At 39.3% G+C, this 27,187-nt stretch overlaps 1 protein-coding gene and 1 long non-coding RNA gene across 7 annotated transcripts in view; one reads left to right on the top strand and one right to left on the bottom strand.

Annotated features, from left to right (window-relative positions):
* Nucleotides 1–14,864, bottom strand: part of METTL16 (methyltransferase 16, RNA N6-adenosine) — a 56,992-nt gene extending 42,128 nt beyond the window's left edge. The window contains exons 1-2 of one of the 4 annotated variants that reach the window (XM_082370691.1): nt 14,718–14,864; nt 12,066–12,193 (exon numbers count right to left, since the gene is read on the bottom strand). In XM_082370691.1, coding sequence (XP_082226817.1) covers nt 12,066–12,193 — 128 coding nt within the window. In that variant the 5' untranslated portion in view covers nt 14,718–14,864. Of the gene's footprint in view, nt 1–8,894; nt 8,966–12,065; nt 12,194–14,717 lie in introns of those variants that run through there. The other 3 variants (XM_082370694.1, XM_082370692.1, XM_082370693.1) reach the window with 3 other exon arrangements.
* Nucleotides 14,865–14,941: 77 nt separating this feature from the next.
* LOC309617905 overlaps nt 14,942–27,187 on the top strand; it is a 62,689-nt gene continuing 50,443 nt past the window's right edge. For 2 of the 3 annotated variants that reach the window (XR_014238179.1, XR_014238180.1), the window contains exon 1: nt 14,942–15,440. This is a non-coding gene — a long non-coding RNA (uncharacterized lncRNA). The remainder of the gene's footprint in view (nt 15,441–27,187) is intronic. The other variant, XR_014238181.1, reaches the window with a different exon arrangement.

Below are 27,187 nucleotides of genomic sequence, written 5' to 3' on the forward strand. Positions count from 1 at the left end.
GACAGAGCAATGACAGTCAATTTTTACACATGGAAAGAAGTTCACATCTGAGTACCACGCTAAAGCATTCAAACAAGTTCACATTCTTTATTCTATAGTGGTAGTCCAATCTATTACTAAGCTTCATTGCTAGACACACAAAAGGAATATAATCAATTCTGATGTCTATGTTCAAAGCCTTAAAACCTGAAATGTGAGATTTCAGAATTTTTCTATCAAAGAAACTTAATAACCTAGAAACCTTCTAAAATAAACGATGAGCAGTATCATCTAAGAGCAGTACCTATTTACAGAATTGTTAACCTAAAATTTCTGAATGCTATTTTGCACTGATATTTTGAATAAAATTGTGAAATTCAGGAATTGCAAACTCAAATATTTACAACGTACTACTCAAAATGCCAGTCCCTGACAAGATACAGAACTTGTGCCAGAACGTAAATCAACACACTGAGAGTCATAACCAAAGACGTGTCTGCTGAACTAACGTGCAGCACAAGGTCCTCGCCTCTGTGGACAGTAACAAACGGTTTGTGGCCGAGCGGGCAGACCAATGGCCACACTTCTGGTAGCACTATGCCAGATGACACAAATGACCATTTCAAAGGGGATGGTCACTACTCAGTTCTAGGTAATTAATGTCAAGTGGGTTTGCTGGCCCAGTTCTGCTAGATCTCTAAAATTTTCAAATGAAACCAGCAACCCATATTTTTATATGAAATTTCTATGATTCTTAAAGTATATGTGGACAATAAATAACTGCAAGCCTTATACAATTCACAGGCCGACAGGTGGCAACCTCTATTGTAAACAGAATTATAAAGAAAGTTGGGGTACTTGGCTACTCCACACTTTTAAAGAAGTATAAAAGTGTTTCACTCTCTTTGAGCACTACTTTGCTCAAAGAGAGTGAAACACTTTTATACTTCTTTAAAACTGAGTTAGATGGACTAGAATTTTTAACAGGTTGTGATTGCTGGCGTTCATTCCTTTACTCATTCAACAGGTATTACATGTTAGCTCCATGCCAGGCATTGTGCAAAATGCTGGAGATACTGTAGTAAAAGCAAATACAGACATAATCTCTCCCTTCATGAAGCTGACAGTCTGGTAGAAGATAGGTATTAATTTAAGAATCATTCGAATATATGTAAAATTGTCACTGTGATGAATGCTATAAAAGATACGAGGTGCTAGGAAACCTACATAATAAGTGGAACTGCCTTAGGAAGGTCAGAGAAGGCTTCCCTGAGGACTGAAAGTAAAATAAAAATTAACAAAGAACAGGGGGAAGGGAACACGGTATTCTAGGGTCCTAGGTAAAGAGAAGAGCAAGTACAAAGACCCTGAGGCAGGAGACTTCATGGGGCATACTGAGACACAGCCACTGTGTCTAAAATGCAGACAGCAAAGTAAGCATGCATGGTTTAAAATGAGGCTGGAGAGGAAGATAGAGGCCAGATTATATAGGACCTTATAATTAGGGTAACCATACAATTTTATCAATTAATTCGGGACACTTCTGAAAGTGAAAGTATCACACCAGGATAATTATAATCTATGTTAAGGATTTATGTTTGGTATGGAATAAGGATGGACCAAGTGGAAGCAGAGACACCAGTGAGAAAGCTACTGCTGTCATCTGAGTTAAGAGGCTGGACAAAGGTGGCAGTGGCAAAGACAGGGAAAAGTGAAAGGAATTTAGAGACATTTAGGAAGGAAAATTGACAAGATCTGTTGATGGACTGATATGTGAGGTGAGGAAGGATATGTTTACAGACATCTCCTAGGGTTCTGGCTTGTTCAACAGGATAGACAGTGCCATTCACTGAAACTGGGAACTCAGGCAGAGAACCATTTTTGAGGAGAAATATCATAAATTTGAGCTGTATTTGAGACATCCAAGTAGAGATATTGAGTAAGTATGATCTCTAGGTATAGAGCCCAGAAAATCTGGAAAAACAGATTTGGAAATCTGGAAAAAATGTATAAGTGATTTGCAAACAAACAAATGAGGGCCTGGCACAGATGAGAGTGCCTAAGGAGAAAACACAAAGTGAGAAGAAAAGACAACTTAACACTAAGCCTCAAAGAATCCTTTAATGGTTGTACATACAATCGTTACAGAGGAAGCTACACCAGGAGACAAGGGTGGAAGAAGGAAAACCAGGAGAGTGTGATGTGGTGCCAAGGAGGCCAAGGGAAGAGGGTGTCCATGAAGGGTAAGAGTGTCAGTTACCCCAGTGCTTCTCAGGAGTCAACTGGAAACTGAAACTGGATTTAGTGATGTGAGACCATGGAGACCTTTTCAGGAGCTGCTTTCATAGTGGTAAAATTCAGAATCCACCCTGGAATGTGCTAAAGATTAAGTATGGTATGAAAAAATGGAGACAGTAAAAACAGATAATTCTTCAAGAAGCTGAGTTATGCAAGGGAGAGATGGGGCAGAAGTGGTAGGGTTGACGGAGAGGTTTCTTTACTAATTTTTTAATGGAAGATTTAAACACGTTTAAAAGTCAATGGAGGGCTTCCCTGGTGGCGCAGTGGTTAAGAATCCGCCTGCCAATGCGGGGGACGCGGGTTCGAGCCCTGGTCTGGGAAGGTCCCACATGCCACGGAGCAGCTGGGCCCGTGAGCCACAATTACTGAGCCTGCACGTCTGGAGCCTCTGCTCCGCAACAAGAGGGGCCGCGATGGTGAGAGGCCCACGCATTGCGATGAAGAGTGGCCCCTGCTTGCCGCAACTAGAGAAAGCCTTCGCACAGAAACGAAGACCCAACACAGCCAAAAAAAAAAATTAATAATAAATAAATAATAAATAAATTTTTTTTAAAAAGTCAATGGAAAGTCACAAAGGCCACATATTATAATTCAATTTACATGAAATATCCAAAACATGCAAAGCTGTAGAGACAGAAAGCAGATCAGTGGTTTCCAGGGGTTGATGAGACACAGTAGTGGGGAGTGACTGCTTAATGGGTATAGGGTTTCTTTTGGGGTGATGAAAATGTTCTGGAATTAGATAGTGGTGATACTTGCACAACCTTGTGAACATACTAAGAACAACTGAATTGTACACTTTAAAATGGTGATTTTATGATATATGAGTTATATCTCAATTTTTTAATAAGTCAAAAAGAAGAAACTAGTTGACAGACATTAAATATTTAAATAAAGGAATACTGGATGATGTAAGGTTGTTGAGATGGGGAAGGGTATGGGATCCAAAGTACAGATGGAGAATTTAATTGAATTCGAGTATCATAATAACTGTAATAATAATAATAATAGGTTGTCAAACAGAACCAAAAGCCAAACCTATGGTCTTTTGTGTTTTCCACCAACTCATACCTACCCACAACTGAGTTTAAGAATTTTTTTTTTTTTTAACTTTATCACACCTATGGTCAAATAAGCAATGAGATAGCAGTATCATATAAAAACAAAGATCCTGGAACAGTTGTAAATGACCATTACTGTTAGCCCTATATTAGCCAAAGAACCCAAAATCCTACATGCAAAATAGTAAGAAACTACCTTGATCAATCAAGTTGGTCTCTTAAATGTGGATTGCTATGCTAGCTAAAGAGCAAATGACAGGGAAGAAAAACTTAGTCATCCAAATACTTCTTTGCTCTTTCCAATTACAGTTAAGAGTACTCCAGGGCTTCCCTGGTGGCGCAGTGGTTGAGAGTCTGCCTGCCAATGCAGGGGACACGGGTTCGAGCCCTGGTCTGGGAAGATCCCACATGCCGCGGAGCAACTAAGCCCGTGAGCCACAACTACTGAGCTTGCACGTCTGGAGCCTGTGCTCCGCAACAAGACAGGCCGCGATAGTGAGAGGCCCGCACACCACAATGAAGAGTGGCCCCCGCTTGCCGCAACTGGAGAAAGCCCTTGCACAGAAACGAAGACCCAACACAGCCAAAAATAAATAAATAAAATAAAGAATTATAAAATACACATTAAAAAAAAAAAAAAAAAGAGTACTCCAGTTTTTCTAGCTAAGCCCAGTGACTTACCCTAAATTCAGTGAAACTTAAAAAAAAAAAAAAAAGAAGTCCAAGAGTATGGGAAACAGTTAAATATATTTAAGTTTTGTATTACAGAAAATTTAGGAACAATCTAAAGGTAGTCATTAGGGAGTTCACTGAATAAGCTATACCACATCCATACAAGAGAATATTCTGCAGTCATGAAAAGGAGTAAGACTGGGCTGATTCAGACAGTCTTGTATGAAGAGGGTTCCTTGATAAATTAACAGCAACAACAACAAAAAACTCCCACAAGTTTGGGTAAAAGCATATACATGCATTATGATCACATTCTTGTAAAAATAAAAACAAGACAAAAAGACCCTATATGTGAACATGCATAGAAAACAATCTGGAAGGGTCAGAACCACCTCTGGATGTGGAAATTCTCATATTTTTGTATTATCTGAACACATGTTATATAATATCACCTTCATAACAACAATAAGTGTTTTATAACTATATGGAAAATGCTTATGTCAAGTGTGGGTAAAAAAGTCCTTTGATTGTACCTATAGCAAAATTACAACCACAAAAATTACTATATATGCATAAGGACAGGGCTTAGAAAGGAACACAAGTAATTTGATCTCTGGAGTGGAAGAACTGTGACCTTTTTTCTTTTACGTATGCAACATTCCCATTATAAATGTAGGTAGGAAGGATATATTTCTATAATTTTCCCATTAAGGGCTCTATAAATGTTTGTATAATAATAAAAAAAAAAAACCCTCCTTTTTCAAAAAAGGAAAACAGATCCTTGGTTCCAGAGTACTTGTTTTCCATGAAAGGGGGCCAATTCTGTTGGAGACCAAACCAGCATATTTCCCACAATGACAGCAATCCCCAAAAGATAGTCGTGCAGCTTGAGCACTGATTACATGGCTTCACAAAACATCTGGAGCAGAGAAACAGCAATATAATTAATATATTTTCTTAGTGCCTTCAAACAGAGTTGTTTATATAAACAATTCTCACTGTTTTAAAAAATGTGCTTACTTTGATGGAATAGGGCATACAACTTATTAATAAGGAACTACATCCTAATCACCAAAAAGTATAAGACATCAAGCAGAAGCTAGTCTAATTGAAGAAAATACACAAAAATCAATGAAGAGCTGATTCTTAGACTTTGTTATTAGCAAAATGAGTGTTTGTTTTCTTACTTCTAAGAAAATACAGACACTAATCTGAGGGTTGGAAATCTTTTTGTAGGACAAAAGTGAAGTCATCTGACTTCACTAGTTAAATATCTAGGTCACTTTAGCACCCTGGGACATTCAAAATTCCTGAACACAGGCAAGATCTTTTATCATTTTCATTTCTGAGAGCACAGAGAGGCACAGGGACTAAAATTAGCTCTCACGTGGAAATTAGCAATTTATACCATCAGTCTTTGTTGTTTGTTTAACACATCCAGCTTCGTAAAACAAAACAGACTATTGTCAACAGGCTCAGGTCTGATTTCCCCATGATGACTCTTGCTCTGCTACTGATGAATACAGTATTACCATTCTTAGATGGGGTTTGGAAAGATACATTCTGTAACCATGGTTAAAGAAACAATCATTCTAACACTGTAGAGGCTGAACCTTATGTAACAATAAAGGTTGAAGCCTCCCCACCTTACTCCAACATTGGTTTCTATTCATTAGATCTTCACTGAGGTGCTAAAAATGGTACAGTCACAAACTATGACACAGCCCTTCAATGCCAGGTCTTTGATTTAAAAACAAATCAGTTAAGTGTCATACCCTATTCAAACTCAACTGACAGGGCTCAAGTAAATTGCAGCATGTTCCTATGGGGAACATAGGTTCCTGGTTTCTGTGAAAAAGCACAAACTAAAATTTAATTGAAACGGTCAGATATGATTACAACAAAGCAGTGACAGACGCAGGGAAGAGAGAGAAAAGAGAGAGGGAGAGAGAGAGATGACACCAGCAATCCTCAGTACCTTATCAAGTGTACCAGGCTTAACAACAATATCTATCCTTTACTAAGTGTCTACAATGTGTCAGTCACTTTGCACACATCATTGCTAACCTTTATGACAACCATCCAAAGTATGTCCTTTTATCCCTCCTTTTTAGATGAGGAAATTCAGTCTCAGTAAAGCTAAGAAAATTATCTAAAACCTCACAGCTGGTAAGTGGCACTCTCAAGACTGGTCCTTTGGATGACTCACTCAGAAGTGCCCCTCTTTCCATATCACACCCTGCGTCCCCTAAGAGAGCACTTAAGGGCTGAGCAAATAAATGACACTTCAATCCATCTCAGGTCTAATGTTCTTCCTGGTGTTCCTTTTCCATCATTACCTGGGTTTACATTTTGGCCATTCTTTTTCATATATCTTCTTGAGTTAAATAAAAAGCCACTATAAAAATAAAGAACATTCTACTGATGCATATAATCATCAACAACTCTGACTTAAGTAAGCAGCAAGGAGGATGATGTCCAGGAGCAGGTAGGCTGTTTACATTTAAAAAAAAGTACATATCTTCTCTTCTTCCTCTATCATAGATCCCTTCTAAATATGCTGTACTACCAACCATAGGTAAGCGCATACTGCTCCATTATTAAAGAAGAGGCGCTCTCCTCAAGCTTGCCTCATCCTCTTGCCATCCCTTCACAGACAAATTTGCTTTTCCTTGCAAGAAACTTTAAAATTACTTTTGCCTATCACAAAACCACCACTTTGAACATCAAGTTCATAACTTTTAGTCCTTTTCTATGCACAGCATATCAGCACAGATACTTTGGCTTCAGTATGAAACAAAACGATGATGTTTTATAATCTGCAACACCCATTCCATAGGCTACGTGGTATTCCACCGTATGGAACTGCACTGTAAGAACCCACAATTTTGGAAATTTAAATTATTTCCAATTTTCCTTGTTATAAACAGCCTTGGGATAAACATCCTCAAACATACATTATTTCATTTAAGTATGCTTTTAGAACTTTCAAAGCTGCAACTCTACCAGCATTTTATCACTATGCCTATTTGACTACATTTTTGCCATTGATGGATACTGTATATTTTTTCTTTGCTAATTTGGTCCATTTGTCTTTCTTCTTTTGTAAATTGCCTGTTTTTATCTTTAACCTATATATTAAGGTTTTCTTCCTTTTTCTTGTCTTCTAAGAGTTCTTTATATTAAGGGAGCTAAATATTTATACTGTGTTGTCACCTTTTACTATTTCCTGATATGTAAAAGTTTTTACTTCTTATGTAGTTGAATCCATAAAATTTCCTTTATGAATTCTACCCTTGGAGTTTACTCAGAAAGACCATCCCTACACCGAAAGTTAAACAGTCCACCTATATATTTTTTTCTAGTACTTCAATAGAATAAATATACTGAAATCATCAAACCATCAGGAATTTATTTTGCATAATATATAGGAAAGGGAATCTAATGCACTTTCCCCACAGCTGTTCCAACGCATCTATTAAAAATCCATTGCTGTCTGCCTCCACCCTTAACAACCTGAAATGTCCTTATTCTATGTTACAGTCTCTACACGGTGGGGTGGTATCTTACTTAGGAGTCAGCTTCCAAAGTAAGCATATAAAGTGAAAATCCAAGAGAACATTGCAAAAGCTCTTTAATCATTCATAGCACTGTAAGATATTCACATTATGAGAAACACACAGGAGTCAAGACTGATCAAGAAAGGAAGATTCACCCTGTCCACTCTACACTCCCTCTGGGAGGTATACTACTGAGTAGAATGCAGGCTGGAATCACCCTATTTAATGTGCACATGCTGTTGAGACTTGAATGCCACTTTGTGCCAGACAACTGATGGCCCATTCTTGTGGCACTACTGGGCTAATGTTTTAATTACTCAAACTTCACAATATATTTAAATACTCATCTGGGAAAGTTTACACCCCTTCACCTTGCCATCACCCACTTATAACATTTGTTTTGAGTATCTTTTCTTTGAACAGAAGAAACATTATGTCGCTTTCTCTCCCAAAAACCTTAGAAGGATTTTGATTTGGGGAAGAATCGACATATTAACTATACTGAGCCTCCCCATCCAGAAACACACGGTGTCCCTAGATTCACTGTCTCCCCTAGACCCCTGAGGGTAATTCTGTTGCTTTATCCACATAGATCTTAACATATTTCTTTGCCAAGTTTCTGCCTATTCCTCTTTGTTATTGTGGATGGGATCTTTTATTGCAACTATATTTTCCAACTAGTATCTGGAAACCTATCAATTTTCTATTTATTTATATACATTTAAAAATATTTATATGTATGTTTTATTCAGCAATCATTTGAATATTTTTAGGTGATTCTCAAATGTTTTTTCAGGTAGACAATAATCAAGCTATCTGTAAAACTGTAATTCTTTTTCCTTCTAATCTTATTAACTCTAAATAAATAAGGGAAGCAATAGACTGAGCCAGAGAGAGTTCCAACTCTGTCACTTCTTAGTGTTATAAGCCTGTGCAAGCTATTTAAAAAGAATGTGTGGGACTTCCCTGGAGGTCCAGTGGTTAAGACTCTGCGCTTCAAATGCAGGGGGCTCAGATTTGATCCCTGGTTGCGAAACTAAGATCCCGCATGCTGCGTAGCAGCCAAAAAATAAAGAAAATAATAAAATAAAGGAATGCAGTATCAATTTAAAAAAAAAGAATGTGCATTCATATTTATAGATTAAAAGTTCAAAATATATCACTAAATCAAACTCACTGATTATATTATTTAGGCTCTTTATCAGCAGTACTTAACCTTTTTTGGGTCAACTACTCTTTTAAAACTGAAGTTCAAATTATAGGTTAAAGCTTTAAACCCTATCTCCCCAAGAAAAAGAACATACACAAAGAGTATATTTACCTAATTGTCTTTGAAGCATTCACTGATCCTCTGAAAGTCCCTAAGGCCATTGTTCTGTTTATTTTTCTCTACTTGGTTGGAAGGACAAAGAAAAAATGTCTCTGAATTATATCACTTTTTAAAAGATATTTCTTATGTTACATTTTTCAACATGCTAAAAGTCTTTTTTTAAGTCTTCATTTAACGTTATTTCTTTTGTCAATACAAACTAGTCTTCTTTTTCTAATTTGAGGCTTTTTTGCCTTCTATCTTACTTTTTTTTAATTTGGAGGGAACTCTCATTTGTTTAGTATATTTTTGCCCATCCCTTTATTTTTTATTTATCTGCAATTTTGTTTTAGGTATGCCATCTGTAAATGGCATACAGTTAGATTTTATACAAGAATTATTCTCATGCATTCGACAAATATTTATTGAATGTCTATTACTTGTCAGACACCCTTAAGCCATTCAGATATGTTGTGATAACAGATCTGTTTGGTCTGCTCTGAGTGATTTTTCTTAAAAAATATAAATCTTAAGCCATCTTAAAAATCCTAACCATCCTAAAAATCTTCCTCTGGTTCCTCAAAGTCTGAGCAATCAAGTCCATTCTACTTTGCATGAGCTAAGAGCTATGAAAGGCTCTTTGTGACCTGTTCTTTGTTTTCCTTTCAGTCTCATCTCCTACTATTCCCTAAGCTGTTATTCTATATCCACTTCATCCCCATCTACATGCAGTTCTGCAAACTTACAAGGCCTTTCAAAAAATTCTGTTCTCTATACTTGGAACTCTCTTCCCCCTTCTATTCATCCTTCAGTATTCAGTTCAAAGACTCAAGGCCTTCACTAATACCACTCCCACACCACCGCTGTGTCCTTCTCTTCTGACTTCCATTTTCAATTGCACATAGACTTCTCAGATTCAGTATGCCCCAAACTGAAAATATATCATCTCCCCCCCAACCAGCTCATTCCCCCTTGTTCCTTGCTGCAGTAAATGGCACTACCACCTAATCTCTTGCTAAGTTGGAATACCAAGCACCATACTTGGTTCATACTTAATTTCTACTGTGTCCTGCTAATTATATTCATGAATTTCTCTCAAATTCATCCAGTGATCTCTATCCCTCCTCCCTCTACCTAGTTAGGCCACCAATATGTCTAATGTAGATTACTAAAACCATTTCCTACTTACTTGCCTATACTTTCAGTCTTAATTCTCCCTGCAATCCATCTTCTACCATGCTCCTAGAATACACCTGTCACCTGTCTAAACACAATTCTGAATGTTATTTCCCTGCTTTAAAACTTTAGTGCATAAGGCTGGGGATGAGTAATTCTGAAGACACAAGAACTCTCTGCACATGTCCCTAAGATAAATTCCAAACTCCTCACTGGCCCTTATCAAGTACTGCAAGCATCATCCTCCCAGCCTCACCTTCTGTCATTTGTCCACCACACCAGAGGCACGCTCAACTTTTCCAGTCCCCCACTACTCCGTGCTCTTTGCACACGCTACTCCCTCTGCCTGTAACATTCTTCTTTCTACCTGGCTAACTCAGACTCATTCTTCAGAACACAGCTAAGACACCGTATCTGTTTCAAATCATTCTCTAAATCCCAAAGCTGGGGTCAGGTCTTCCTTCTGTGCGATTCCACTGTATACTCCACAGGTTCTGCCACACTGAAAGGCTAACTGCTTGTTTATTTGTCCACTTCCTCCACTAGTGTGTTTACTCCAAATATGGCAGTGACTAAGTCTTTCTTGTTTATTATGGCTCTCCCGGAACTTAGAGCAAAATGGTTAATCAACAGATATTTGTTAAATAATTAAGTACAAAAATAAGTGTAGAGAGGAAACAAAGAATAACAAAACTGTATCTGCTCTAAAGCTATCAGGATAAATAACATCCACATACATAACTATGAAACAAAGGTTTAAGAAAAATGGTAGAGATGATCTAAACAAAGTGAAACACCAATTCAGTATCTCTGGGGTGATCTCCAAAGTAAGGTGCCAAAGATGAATCTTTAGAGTATGCAAAGAAAATATTAGAACTCTTATTTAAATATATTTTTAATTTCCAGTTTGAAGTATGTTTTCTAATGTGTTTAATATAGTAACATGGTAAGTAATACAAGCATTCATACATGGAGCTGTGCTCAACTTTTTACTGAGTGGAATAGACAATAAAGCTTGGAAATCACAGTTCTAGGGCATTTGACTTAACCTTTGTGTATTGGTGGGGGTCACAAATCTCTCTGAGAATCTGGTGAAAACCAAGGATTATCTCCCAGAAAAATGAATGTAAATAAATATGCATTATATATATATTTTTTAAGTTTTAGGATTTCTAGGGTACCTTGGCCCCCAGGTTAAGTCCTGGCCTAGGGCCTCCAGTTCTACAAGAAGTCTGCCAGGAGGAAGGATGAGGTCAACAAAATGCCTCAAGCCCTCTGACCCTATTATTCCCGACCTTCCCACTGCTCCACAAATCCTGCTCTTCCTCCTCCCCACAGGTGAATCACCCACATTTTCCCCAGGCAGGCTTGAAATTTCCCATCCCCTCTGTAACTCACATAGAGTTTAGGATGGCAGTCAAAGATCCCCTTCTCAAGGGTATAACACAAACATCCGTTATTACCATACCACTATCATAATCCTTGCCATTTCCTGAAGTGTCATACTATTATTTTCTTAATTTTTAATAATTAACTTTTAAACTCAAATTTAGTGACATTCTAAGTAATAATGAAGTGAAATCAGTTTTTATATCCTGGTTATTATTTTCCTACCTCACATCAAAATAAACACACACTTAAAATAAGGACTTTAGACCCTCACCAGTCACCAAGTTTTAGAGTACAATCCTAAGGTTTCTGCAGGCACTCTGGGATCTCTGTTAGGTAAGCAATAATTTGGACATCAAGAAATTTTTTTTTGTTTTTTGTTTTTTTTAGCCAGAAGGAAACTTAAAAGCATTTGGTCCAATCTTCTGATTTTATAGGTTAAAACGCTAAAACCAAGAGAAGTTAAGTGATTTGTCCAAGGTCAGAGGAGAAGTTTAAGGAAATGTCTAGAATTAGTATTCAGGTCTACTATCAGTCCAGTACGCTTTCCACTATGCTGTGTCCATTCAAATGACACTAGAATAATACTGTATCAAGAATTCTTCATCTGTTACCTACCTCACTCTTCCATTCAGATTTATCTGAACATGCTGCTGAAAATCTGGATATTTGGAAGCCAGATATGCAAAGTCAGGAGGTTTGTCCTTGTATCTATTTCTTGCATGCATTGATTTACTCAGAGCCATCTTTAAAAAGAAAAAAAGGGTGGGGGGGGAGGGGAATCGCACATTTAGTTAAAAAAAGTCAACAGGAAAAGCTGTGGTTGCCAAGTCAACAGTTACAGCCAATACATCTTTGCCAACCAAGTGAGAAAAAAGAAGTTATATTTTGAAAATGTGCAACAACAAATAAGCACATGAAAAGATGCTCAACATCATTAGTCATTACGGAAATGCAAGTCAAAACCACAATAAGATATCACTTCATACCCATTAGGATGGCAATTATTTAAAAAAAAAAAAAAAAGAAAGAAAGAAAATAACAAGTATTGGCGAGTATGTAAAGAAACTGGAGCCCTCAGGCATTGCAGGTGGGAACAAAGATGGTATGACTGCTGTGGAAAAGTTTGGTGGTTCTTTAAAAAGTTAAACATTACCATATGACCCAGCAATTCCACTCCTAGGTATAGATCCAAAAGAACTGAAAGCAGAGATTCGAACAGATACTTACAATGTTCACAGCAGCATTATTCACAATAGTCAAAAGGTGGAAGCAACCCCAAGTGTCCACAAGCAGATAAATAAACAAAATGTGGGATATACATACAATGGAATATTATTCAGCCCTAAAAAGGGATGAAATTCTGACACATGCTACAACATGTATGAACCTTAAAAACATTATGCTAAGGGAAATAAGCCACACACTAAAGCACAAATACTATATTATTCCACTTATATGAAGTGCCAACAATAGGCAAATTCATACAGACAGAGAGTAAACTAGAAGTTAGGGGTTGGGAGGAGGGTGGAATGGTGAATTACTGTTTAATGGTACATGGCTTCTGTTTAGGATGATGAAAAACTTCTAGAAATGGACAGTAGTGATGGTTGCACAACACTGTGAATATACCTAAAGCCACTGAATGGTATACTTAAAAATGGTTAAAACTGTAAATTTTATGTTATGTGTATTTTACCACAATTTTTTAAAATGTATGCAACATATGATGAATCTTTTTCTTTTAAACCAAGGGAAGAAAATTGGAAACTACTCCTTTAGATGCATCAAAGTGGCAGAAGGCAACATAATCTACAGTCAAGAATATTATAGTCAGAGGTTAGTTTTTACAGTGGTCCTGCATTGGCAGGTGGATTCTTAACCACTGCGCCACCAGGGAAGCCCATACAGCCTCTTATTTGGCCTCCATGAGCCCACACTTCATTACTTCAGCATACATATAAGACCCAGCATGGTGTGGCCTTACCTATTTTTTCACCATCAGCTTAAGTCTCACCCATTGCTCTTCTTTCTTTCCCTCCACTCTGGCAATAGGGTCTTTACCCAGGTTACTCCTTTTGTCTATAATGTTCTTTCCTCCCCCTCTTCACCTGATGAATTCCTACTCATCCTTACTACCACAGTTCAAGCATTTCTTCCTCAGGAAGGTCTTTCCTTCCCTAATCTCCCCAGTTCAGTCATATCTGCTATTGTAAAGTCTCTTAGCAGTAAGTACCGTTCCTTTGCAGGCTTTGTTAGAGATGTAACTTTACATGGTAATAAATCTGTTAATACTCAGAAGGTTTTTGACAGCTTTCCACACTGGAAGTTTAATAACCATGTTCAGAAAAGAATTGTCGAGATGTTCCAAATCATGCATCTAACTGCCCACGAGACTACTCACTTGAAAGGCTCCGAAGTACTTCATGCACAACATGTCCAAAATTAAATCATTTCTACCCACCCCAAACTGGTCCTCTTCTAATCTTCCCTATTTTGCTGAATGATACCACTATCTTCCTTGTGGCACAAAAGCGAGAAATCTTTAGCACGTTCTCCACCCTGCCTCCCTCATTCCAAACACACCATGTCCTGATTATTCTCCATCTCCTAATTATTTCTTGACTCCTAATTATTTCTTCCGGTTACCCGAGTCAGTGCAGAGAGCCAAAGTAGTAGATCTTCACTTAAGCTTCCGCTTCGACTTTCTTTGATCTTTCCCATCTCCACGCTTCTGTTTCCTTGGTTTCTCCTGACCCTTAATAATCCTCTTCAACTACCATGTGTCTTAATACGTAAGTCTGTAAAATAATCTAAATTCCGCTTTCAGAACTTTGAATTCCTTCTGCACAGATCCCTACCACTTCAATCCTAATCTCCGTTTTCTCTCGTCTCCTTCCCTCATAAATCCGGCTTTTTCCACTAGTTCGACCACTGCTAGTTCTCCATCTCTTCCACTCCTTCCACGTCCTCATATTACCCACTCAGACTATCTTCCCGCCTCAGTTTTGGATCTCTCTAAACCTCCTCCGCCCCGCCGGTCTTTCCTACTTCAGTACTAGTCGCCACTCTATTTGCCAATTCCTCCTACCCACCCCAACACACATATACCCCCGCACGCGCACGCACATGTACACACACACCATCTGGTCTCTCTCCCTAGACCCCGAAGCCAGCACCTCACAGGCCCAGAACAGGAGAATGTGGAACCTAGGTGATACACAGGTTAAGTGAACTCGCAACCCGCGTGAAAGATATTAAGTGACTCACCTCTGAGGTTTAAGTTCCTTCCAGACGACTAGTCTAGTGTGGGCCTCTACAACCCCAGAGTCTTAAGCCGCCAGCAGCTTGAAGATCCTAGAAACGCAAATGTTACGCTCCCAGTGCGCCGCCATCTTGGGCCTCCATTCAGCCTCGTGATTGGACGAGCCATTCTCGCGCGACCTGCGGCAGATTCTGAAGAAAGAAGAAACTGTCGCGAGACCTGGACTTGGCGGCTCCTTCTGTCAGAGGGAGGGGGCGTGGTAGCAAGCAGAGTCCTTTAGGGTAGGACGCCTGGTTTTAAATCTGCTAGGGATATTGTTTTTTTAAAATGTAGATTAAAAAAAATATGTAGCCTTCTGTGCCCCACTCCAGATTTACTAAATCACATTCTCTGGGGTTGGGCGAAGAATATAAGGATGGCTGCGCGGGGAAGGGGGGGAGGGGTATTTTTGGATTACACGGCGGCAATTACCGTTTATTCTGCAACAGGTCTCTCCTCGTGCGATGTCTCACTTGATCATCACAGATGAACCTGTGAGGTGAGGCAGGGTAGTCTTATTTACAAAGAAAGAACTGGGGATCAGAAATATGAAGTCGTTTGTTCAAGATCTTACATCCAGATGACATCAAATCCACGTGTTTCCTCACCTGCCTCTTGAGCTGGAAGCAGTGTTAAATGCTTTCCATTTTTCTTCTCAACTCGGTTATACTAATTTTTACCCTCCTCTGGTAAGTAGTGTGAGCATTAGTCTCCCCGTTGTACAATTGAGACCAAAAGGTAAATGACTTTCAAAAGGCATACAATTAGTAACAAAACTAGGGCTAAAGGCTGAACCTCTGGACCCCTACCTAGTACCTCTTTCCTTTAAAAAAAAGCTTCCCTATGTCCTAGCAATTAATGTGAAAGCTTCTGGCAAACTGTTGTAATACAGTTGAGAGATAGGGGTAGAGACTTCAGCTTTATGCAGAACTGAGTGTACCAGTTGTCACTCCAGAAGAGGTGAGGAAGTGTTTTAATTATCTGTTGTTTAACCACCACCCCAAATGTATAGCTTAAAACAACAACCATATTATTTGCTCACTGTGAAATCCCGGCTGGGATTAGCCCGGCCATTCTGCTAGCCTTGCTGTAGGTCGTAGCATCAGCTGGGGGCTGGTTCCGCGGGAATGACTGGGCCTCTCGCTTCGTGTTGTCTCAAATTCTCTCCCTCTCCATGTGACCTTTCTACATAATTCTTCAGCAGAGAAGCCATATTTCTTACATGTTGGATTAGGACTCCCAAAAAGACAAAAGTGGAAGTTGGTAGGCCTTCTTAAGGCTTAGCCTCAAGACTGGTGCTTTCACCATGTTCTGTTGGTTAAAGCAAGTCAAAGGGCCAGCCCAAATTCAAGAGTAGAGGCCTATGCCAGGGTACCTTCCAGTACTGGAAGGCATGGTTCACTGGGTCCCCCAATGCAACAGAATACTACAGAAAGTTTTATGTCTTTAATTGGTAGTGTCTTTTTATTTTTACAGTATTTAGTGCTTACTTCTGGAAAGGTAAAAAGAGAAAATGGCCTTGAAGTTAAGGCTGGTAAAGTTGAAAGTGGATTGTATGTAAAATGCTGGTGAATTTCTCTGTTAGCTCCAAACAGCTCCATTTCCTCTGTGGGTCAAACCAGAGAGACCATAGCAGCCAGGGAATTTGGGCTTTAATCCTGCTCCCACCACTTTCTAACCCTTTGATTATGGGCAATTTACTTAAACTATTCAAGCCTTGCTTTGTTCAGTATGCAAATCTCTCTCGTAGGGTTGCTGTGAGAAGTAAATCAGATAATGCATGTAAAACACTTAGTGTAGTTTCTGGCTCATAGTAAGCTATTATTATTATTATTCTTGATGACTTCTGTGGTCAGTTTCCATTTTTAGAAAATTATTTCATAAAGATAAAACATGTTCATTATAGAAAATTTGTAAGAAATTTAAATATGGAAAATATGAAAAAGAAAGCAAAAATTATCTAAACTCTCACCCCCTAGAGTCAATCACCATCAACGTTTGATAACCTTACTTCTAGACCTGTATATATTCATAAGGATATATAACTAAATAATTTTTGTAGTAATAGCATTATATATATATATATATATATATATACACACACACAGAAAATGCAAGTCTTGGGGGTTCTCCTACTTCAGTTAATATAGTTCTATAGCATTCTTTGTAATAAGTGCATAGTATTCCATTGCATGGATGTGCCACAGATTTTTTAAACTCATTTCCCTCTGGGTGGACATAGGTTGGCCTGCTCCCAAAACTGTGGTATAATGATAAATACATCTCCTTAAAAAAAATTTTTTTTTACATAAAATGAAATTGTCTAGAGACTCCACAAAATAGATTAATAAGATATTCAACATCTGCCTCTTAGGGCTTATATCTCTGACGTACTGTCAAATACCCAAGGATTTAATCTGGTAGAAGTCTGTCCAGTTTCCACACTCAGCAAGGACAGTATAGGTGTCCAATTAGTCAGTTACAAACTTTGCTTCTTGCTGCCTCTTTGTAGTAGGAAATTGATACTGCACATTCAGCAAGTAATGCTGCTAATTCTAATATGTTGCATAGCTCCTACCAGAGCTGCTTTTAGCATCAGCCACCTATTGTGCTGAACTCAACTCTTGAGGGCCTGGATTCCCACTTTACTGAAGTTAATTATTTCAAAGACCATGTTGCTCTTCCCTGCTACTGTTCTGGCCAGGGCCAGGCAGTCAACATCCACAGGTCTCTCTGGCTTCATGTCTCAGGGAGCAATGATCAAATATCAGTTCCTTCTAGCCCAGAAGATGCTGGCCTCCTTATGTAAATTCATCCAGCTCCTGCTTAAGGACCAAGTTAATATATCAGAGTTCTAATGGCTCCCTTAATTAAGTCACAAAAGCTACGCCTTAATCTCAGAAAAATGACTATTTCTCAGCCTACATTTATATAACTGAGAGCTACTCAAGTGATGTTTACACTTAGGACACCATATTTTTCATTATTATAAATAATGCTGAATTCTTTCAAGAATCTGAAAAGTAAATTTCAAAATTTAATAGCTGGTGGAAGAGCTGGATCTGAATGTACATCTGACTACATTCCCTCCTGTTCCAGGTCCCACAAAACAGAAGACATTAATTTAAAAAATAAAAATATAAATTCCAAATAGGACTGAAAACCCAGAAATAGTGCCATTGACAGACCAGAAAATTGGAAGACATTCTGAAAAAATGGAAACAAATAGAAATAACAACTAAAATGCCAAGAGATTTTTATATAGAAATGCAGATGATTTTAAAATTTATCTGGAAAACAAAGTGTGCAAGGATAGCTAGTAATTATGTTTCCCCCTTGGAAAAAAATTAAGATGACATCACATATAAAATAAATCTTATATGGATAATAAACAGAACACTTATTAAAAACCAATGAAATCAACTATAGAAGTGTTAGAAGAATATAGGAGAATGCTTTTATAAGCTTAGAATAGGGAGGGCCTTCTGAAGACACAAAACTCAAAAACCATAAAGGAAATATTTGCTAAATTTGATTATATAAAAATTTAAAACTTCAATATAATAAAAAATGCTACAATAATAGACAACAAACAGGGAGAAAATATTTGCAATAAATATAGCAAAGTGTTAAAATCCAAGATATATTCTTGGAAAATGACAAATCAACAAGAAAATAATTCAGTGTTAAAATGAGCACTGGATATGAAGGAAATTCATAAAAGAGCATATATAGTTGATCAATGAACATATATGAAAAAATTTTCAAATGCATTCATAACCATAGAAAGGCATAGTAAAATAACTATAATATATCATTTTTAATATATCAGATTAATAAAAATAAAAATATTAATAGTATCCAATAATGGCAAAGTGTATGGGTTAGTGTGTTGGTTAGCTTTTGCTGTGTAACAAACCACCCTAAAACTTAATGGTTTTAAGAGTCTCATGCTCTACCGACTGAGCTAGCTGGGCGCTACTTAATGGTTTTAAACATCAGACATTATTACAGTTCTGTGCTGGACAGTTATTCTGGTCTGGGCTGGTTCAGCTGATGTCTGCAATTTGCTGGGGGTTGTGCTGGGGTTTGGATGGTCTAGGATGACCTTACTCACATGCCTGGCAGTTGGCAGGCTGGTTGGTTTAGGGTAAGGGTCAGCAAAGAACTGCAGGTGGGCCAAGTCTGTTCCCACCTTATTATTCATATATTGTTTTATGGCTGCTTTCACAATACAACAGCAGAGTTGAATAGTTGCCACAGAAACCGTATAGCATGCAAATCTAAAAATACATACTATATGGTCCTTTACAGAAAGTGTTTGCCAACCCTGGTCTAGGGAACCTAATCTGGAGTATTTATCTCTACTTCACATTGTTTCTCACCCTCCAGTAGAATAGACTGGGTTTATTCACTTGGCAGCAACATTCCAAGAGAGTGAGAAAGTAAGCTATTGATATAATAGCTCTTAAGGCCTAGGGCAACCCAATGCAAGGAGTGGGGAAATAGACTTCACCCTTGGATGAGGGGAACAGAAAAAATAAATTGCCTTTTTTGAAGGATCATGTGGCAATATATATTAAAATCTAAAATGAACAATTTTAGACTATCCGTGAAAGGAAGAAACTGATAACAGTGATTGCTTCTGGAGTGAAGAACTGATGATTGGGAGACAGGAGCTGGAAGGAGACTTACTTTTCTTTTTTTTTTTAAAAAAAATTAATTTTTGGCTGTGTTGGGTCTTCGTTTTCTGTGCGAGGGCTTTCTCTAGTTGCGGCGATTGGGGGCCACTCTTCATCGCGGTGCGCGGGCCTCACTGTCGCGGCCTCTCTTGTTGCGGAGCACAGGCTCCAGATGCGCAGGCTCAGTAGTTGTGGCTCACGGGCCTAGTTGCTCCGCGGCATGTGGGATCCTCCCAGACCAGGGCTCGAACCTGTGTCCCCTGCATTGGCAGGCAGATTCTCAACCACTGTGCCACCAGGGAAGCCCGACTTACTTTTCAATATGATTGACTTTGTACCTTTTGAATCTTGTATTAAGGGTATACTGAAAAATAAATAAATGTGTACATATTCTTCAAACCAGCAATTCCATTTTTAAGTTATGTCCCAGAGAAATACATATTTACAGTGAGGTTGAGGTAAGTATAAAGATGTTCATTGTTAAGAAAAAAAAAAGATGTTCATTGTTACATTATTTATAAAATAGAAAAAAAGAGGAACAGTGTAAATACTCCTCAGTACAGGAATGAGCAAATAAGTTATGGTACATCTGTATTATGAAATGCTATGTAGGTGTTAAAAATAAATAAATATCTACTGACATGGAAAATCTCCAAGATACAGAATAAGGTAAAAGGAAATTGTGAGACAGTAGTTTCAGTTTGAAACCGTTTATATAAAGCAAAAACAAAACATATTTCAATATGAAAATGTAAACATGTAAATGTAGCCATAGGACAAGATCTGAAGGGAAAAACCCTAAACTGATAACAGTGGTTACTTTGGGGAAACTGAGTTGGAATGATAGAGGTGGGGTGTGAGAGTTTAAATTTTTTTCTGCATTAAGTGTTTTACAATGATAATGAATCGATATACATTTGTATAATTTAAAAATAGATTCTAAATAATAAAAATAACCTGAAAAGAAGACAAAATCAGGCTTGTCAAAAAAACCACATCCTGAAAGCTCATGCAGGAAAAGACAGTTTGGAGGGGAAGCAAAGTTGGATAATATGAGATAAAAGAGATTTAGAAGCTATATCCGGAAGCTCCAACTCTGTTTAGTAGGAGTTCCAGAAGGTGATAACAGAGAGAATAAAAGAATAATGGAAGAAAATGTCCTAAATCTGAGAAAGATACAAGCCTTCATATTGAAAGAGTTTACTGTGTACCAAACTGAATGAATTTTAAAAGGCCACGCCAGGGAATTCCCTGGCAGTCCAGTGGTTAGGACTCGGTGCTTTCACTGCCGTGACCCTGGGTTCAATCCCTGGTCGGGGAACTAAGATCACGCAAGTCACGCGGTGCAGACAAAATAAAAATTAAAAAAAAATAAAAATAAAAGGCCACACCAAGTCAAATTGTTAGGGTAGACCCTAATCCAATGTGACTGGTGTCCTTATAAGGAGAGGAGATTAGGGCACAGATAATACAGACAGAGGGACCATGAAAGGACACAGCAAGAACGCCATCTGTGAGCAAAAGAAAGAGGCCTCAGAAGAAACCAAAACTGCTGACAGCTTGATCCTGGGCTTCTAGCCTCCAGAAGTGTGAAAAAATAAATCTCTGTTGTTTAAGCCACCCAGTCAATGGTATTTTTTTATGGCAGCCTTAGCAAACAAATAGAGCCTCCTTCATTATGTTTATTCATAAGTATTTTATTCTCTTTGATACTATTGTAAATGGAGGGTTTAAAAAAAATTTTTTTTTATTAATTTATTTATTTGGCTGCCTTAGGTCTTAGTTGCGGCACGCGGGATCTTTCGTTGCGGCGAGCGAGCTCTTCATTGCCCTGAGTGGGCTTCTCTCTAGTTGTGGCGGGCGGGCTCCAGGGTGCGCGGGCTCAGAAGTTGCAGCACGTGGGCTTAGTTGCCCCGTGGCATGTGGAATCTTAGTTCCCCGACCAGGGATCGAATCCAAGTCCCCTGCATTGGAAGACAGATTCTTAACCACTGGACCACCAGGGAAGTCCCTGGAGTTTTTTTCTAAATTTCCTTTTTGGATTCTTCATTGTTAGTCTCTAGAAATGCAACTGATTTTTGTGGGTTGATTTTGCATCCTGTAACTGCTGAATTTTTTAGTTTTTAACAGGTCTTTTTGTGGGTTTGTGTGTGTGTATGTGTGTTTTGTGGATTCTTTAGGGTTTTATATGTATAAGATCATGTCATCTGTGAACAGAGATCATTTTACATTTTCTTTCCAATGTGGATGCTTTTTATTTATTTTTCTTGCCTAATGGTTCTAGTTAGAACTTCCAATATGATGTTGAATAGAAGTTGCAAAAGCAAGCATCCTTGTCTTGCTGCTAATCTTAAAGAAAAAGCTTTTGGTCTTTCACCACTGAAAATGACATTAGCTGTGGGTTTTTCATATATAGCCCTTATTATGTTGAGGTAATTTGCTTCTATTCCTAGTATGTTGAATGTTTTTATCAAGAAATTATGCTAAACCTTGTCAAATGTTTTTTCCTCATCAATTGAGAAGATCATGCATTTTTTTCCCTTCATTCTGTTAATGTGGAGTATTATTTGATTGACTTTTGTATGTTAAACCATCCTTGCATTCCAAGAATAGACCCACTTGGTCATGGTGTATAATCTTTTTAATATACTATTGAATTCAGTTTGCTAGTATTTTGTTGAAGATTTTTACATCAGTGTTCATAAGGGATCTGTACTTTTCTTTTATTACGGTATCTTTGTCTTGTTGTGGTATTAGGGTAATGCTGGCCTCATAGAATGAGTTTGGAAGTATTCCCTCCCCTTCAATTTTTTGGAAGAGTTGTAAGAGGATTGGTGTTAATTTTTCTTTAAATATTCACAGTTGCTTTTTTCTTTTGGCCATGCTGTGCAGCATGTGGGATCTTAGTTCCCCAATCAGGTATCAGACCCGTGCCCACTGCAGTGGAAGCGCGGAGTCTTCACCACTGGGCCACTGGGGAAGTCCACACAATTGCTGTCATTAATCTATCTAGAATCTAGTGTGGTATGGATCTTTTCCAAATGGCTAGCTGGATGTTATGTATCTAACCACACACATAAAAATTTTTGTGTGTGTGGTTAAATACACATAACATAAAATTTACCATCTTAACTATTTTAAGTGTACAGTTCAGTAGTGTTAACATTGAGCATTGTTGTGAAACAGATCTTTGGAACTTTTTCAACTTAAAAAATGAAAACCCTATATCCATTAAACAGCATCTCCTTTTCCCCTCCCCCAGGCCCTGGTAACCACCATTCTACTTTCTGTTTCTATGAATTTGAGTATTTCAGATAGCTTATATAAGTGGAATCATACAGTATATCTTTTTGTGACTTAAATTCATTCACAATATTTCATCTGAATACAATTTTTAACTCACTGATTTGAATTGTCCTCTTGGACAATTATGTAGTTCCCACATATGCTTGGGCTTACTTCTAGACTTGTCACATTGATCTGTCTGCCTATTTCTACACATGTACGCATTTGTTTTAATTATTGTAGCTTTCTGTTGCCTGACTCTTCTCACATGTTTATGCTTCCAACTAAACTCCAGAACCATTTTATTAAGTTTTCTACAAAAATCCTTTTGGGATTTTTTTATTGGTATTACATTAAATAGATCAATTTTGAGAGGATTGGCATCTCTACAATATTGACTCTTCCATTTATATTTAATAAGACTTCACCTCAGCATACAAGAAATTCACAACAGATTCCCACTCTTCCTTTTCCTCCCATGTTTACCCACCCTCCAGCTGAATTCACTATGACCTGGTCCCTGAACACACTTCATGTTCTTTTCTTCCTTTCTTTTGCTCAAGCTGAAATGTCCTCCCTCTTCCTGAAATGTCCTCCTCTTCTCCTTCCCACAATTTCTGCTGGTCCATATCCTGCACATACTTTATATCGCATCACACATTGCCCCTTTACCCTGATTCCTCCATGCACATGTGACTTCTCCCTCCTTTTAAACTCCATAGTACTTGGTTTGTCACTTTATGAAGTGCTTACCTCTATTTTCCCTGTTATAGCTATTTGTGTGCTTCTCTTACTGGTCCACACTTAACAACAATTTTGTTTGTTTATGTTTTTTTCTGGTTGAGAGAGATTTTTCTCTCTTTTTTATTTTTATTTTTTATTGAAGTACAGTTGATTTACAATGTTGTGCTAGTTTCAAATGTACAGCAAAGTGATTCAGTTATACATACATCTATGTATGTATTCTTTTTCATATTCTTCTTCCTTACAGGTTATTACAAAACATCAAGTACAGTTCTCTGTGCTATACAGTAGGTCCTTGTGGATTATAAATTTTACATATAGTAGTGTGTATATGTTAATCCCAAACTCCTAATATATCCCTCCCTCTTCTTTCCCCCTTGGTAACCGTAAGTTTGTTTTCTATGTCTGTGGGTCTATTTATTTTGTATATAAGTTCATTTGTATCTTTTATTATTATTATTATTTTTGGCCGCAATGCAAGACTTGCAGGATTTTGGTTCCCCCACTAGGGCTCGAACCCAGGCCCCCCGCAGTGGAAATACAGAGTCCTAACCACTGGACCGCCAGGGAATTCCCTGTATCTTTTTTTTTAACAACAATTTTGAATTAGAGCAACAGGTCTAAACGAGGAGTGCACATCAGAATCCAGGGAAAGCTTTTTTTTTTTTTTAAAAGATTGATTGATTAATTGATTGATTGATTGCTATGTTGGGTCTTCGTTTCTGTGCTAGGGCTTTCTCTAGTTGCGGCAAGCAGGGGCCACTCTTCATCGCGGTGCGCGGGCCTCTCACTGTCGCAGCCTCTCTTGTTGCGGAGCACAGGCTCCAGACGCACAGGCTCAGTAGTTGTGGCTCACGGGCCCAGTTGCTCCGTGGCATGTGGGATTTTCCCAGACCAGGGCTCAAACCCGTGTCCCCTGCATTAGCAGGCAGATTCTCAACCACTGCGCCACCAGGAAAGCCCTCCAGGGAAAGCTTTTTTAAAAATCCACATGCTTTGATCCCACTCCAGGAAATTCTAACCCAGTAGGTCTGAGGTGGGGTTCTGATATCAGTATTTTGCATAGGTATTCTTAAAAATCTCCACAGGTATACTGTGTACATCTGGTTGAGAATCACTGTTTTTAGATAAACCTCATGAACTCCTGAATATCCTATATATATAAAGCTAATGTCCTACCAAGTTTTGGCTCCCCGAGTGCAAGTCCTGTGTCTCATTCATCGGCCTGCACTCCTCCCCAAGTACATAGCCCCGTAAAGGGTTGGCATTGAATCAAACTTGGACTGGTATTAGACGACAACATTGCTCTCTCTATTTCAATACCTTTACCAACAGTTCACCTACTATTGACTATAATCACCAGTCCAGGGCGCTCCCTTTGCACCCTGTAGCCCTGAATACTGCAGCGGGCAAAAGGAAAAGCAGGAGAAATGCCAGCCCTCCTGGCATCAGTAGCTACAAGCCTGGTGCAGGAGTTCCAGGAAGGCTGGCCTCAGAAAGCAGGCAAGGCTGGGTTCTACATAACATCTAGCTCTGAACCTGTTTTCTCACCTGTAAAATGAGAACAGCATTAGCCACATCTACTTCCAAGGATAGTGTGAGGCTCAGAAGAGGGAAGAGCAATGAGCGTGTTCTGACATTGTCCACCAATACATTCACATAAGGGATTGTAGTAAATATTAGTATTCCTGAGCCAGCCTCCACCCCAGCCCCCGCCCCATCCCTCCACTTCTGCTTCTAGAATCCCAGGGCTGTGATCTGGGTCCCAAGAAAGGCAGTTCAATCACACAACCATTCATTATGTATTCACCCACCATCTACCGAGAGGCTACCATGTGTCAGGCACTGGGGATGTAGAGATAAAAAACCAGCCCTGCTCTCAACGAGCCCAGAGGTCTCTGCTGGAGCCCAGGAGAGGGACACAGTTTGGATCCTTTGTCCACTGTTTAAAACGAAATAAAAGCAACTTCGAAAACAAGCTCAGAGTAGTGGAGGATACAAAGTGAGTAACCAGAGCCCTGTGAACAGGGAGGGTTAGCGCGGAGCCCAGAATGTGGGCTGTAAGGAGAAGGGCGCAGAGCACGGTCAAGGGCGTTTCGTGGGGGCGGCGCCGGGCGGATTCCGACGCCCCTTTGGTTCCCGCGACCCCCTAGCCCACCCCCGCCTTCCTTCAGGTCCCAGGTTCCTCAGGCCCCGCGCCTCCGGGTCCCTGCACCCTTCGCCCCCGCGCCCTCCCATCCCCTGATTCCCGCCCCCTCAGCCCCTGGTCCTTTCGGTCCCCGCCTCCCTCGGGCCCTTCAGCGCGGCCTTACTCGCCGGCAGCTCCGCGCTGCTCCGGGCGCGGGCTGCTGCTTCTCCCCGGGCCGGGATCCGGCTGAAGCCGCAGACCACTGCCCCAACTCTCAGCCCCGCGCCAGCCTCCTCCCTGCAGCTGGGACGGGGCCGCGGCCACCCGCATCCCTGGTCCCCGGCTCATCTCTTCCTGGGACGGGGCCGGGGGCACAGGCGAGGTGGGTAGGGAGCCGAGCTCACGCGCGGAAGGGCCTTAGAAGCTGCAACCGAGTGAGCGCTCAAAAAAGATGCGCTAATAATGCTTTCCCCTGAAATCCTCTCCTACCCGCTCTGCTTCATTAGGCTTAACAATATCGCTCACTCTGGGAGCTGGAGGGGCGTTCCCAAACATCCGTGTTCAGGGGGTTGTCCAATGCTAATAGTAAACGGCTGATCTAAGTGTTTATTATGGGCCAGGCACTGTGCCTGGGGCTCAAAGACGTTCTCTCCTCTAATCTTCACAACCACAGGATAAGATGGGGACTGTTATTGCCCCATTGTAGTGATGAAGAAACTAAGACTTCGATTAAGAATTCTTCAGAAGGTCCTGCAGTAAGTTAGTGGTGGAACCAGAGCTCGAACCCCAACTGTCTGGCTCTCAGGCACCTATTTACCTCTACCATGTGCTGTCCTCCCCAGCACCTCTGCAGGGCTTGTGAGCACGGGTGTTGGAGCAAAGTGGATTTTAGGTCCCAGAAGAGTGGAAGGAAAACATGCACATTGGGTTGTATTTGTTTTTAAATACATTCAACTCAAAACACATCTCTTTTAATTGTTTAAGGCAGTTCGAATTGTGTGTTCTGTTATAACAATGTATCCTTATTGAAATAGAATTTACATAACAAAAACTATTTGACCTTTTTAAAGAATGCAATTCAGTTTTTAGTATATTCACAATGTTGTGCAGCCATTACCAGAACATTTTCATCACCCCCAAAAGAAATCCCATACCCCTTAAGCAGACACTCCTCATCTCCCTCTCCCCCTTCCCCCAGGCAACCACTAATCTACTTTCTGTCTCTATGGATTTGCCTATTCTGGACATTTCATATAAATGGAATCATACAATATGTGACCTTTTGTGTCGGACACCTTTCACTTTGGGTAATGTTTGCAAGGTTTATCCATGTTGTAGCAGGTATCAATACTTCTTTCCTTTTTATGGCTGAATAATATTCCACTATATGGATATACCACATTTTACTTATCCATTAATCAGCTGATGGACATTTGGGTTGTTTCCATGTTTTGGCTATTGTGAGTAGTACTGAACTATTCCTGTACAAGTTTTTGTTTGAACACCTCTTTTCAATTCCCTGGAATTGGAGTGGAATTGCTGGGTCATATGGTAACTCTCTGTTTAACTTTTTAAAGTTAATGGCTCATCATTTTAT

This window comes from Balaenoptera borealis, assembly GCF_965194805.1.
Source record: "Balaenoptera borealis genome assembly, chromosome: 20".
NCBI lineage: Eukaryota > Metazoa > Chordata > Mammalia > Artiodactyla > Balaenopteridae > Balaenoptera > Balaenoptera borealis.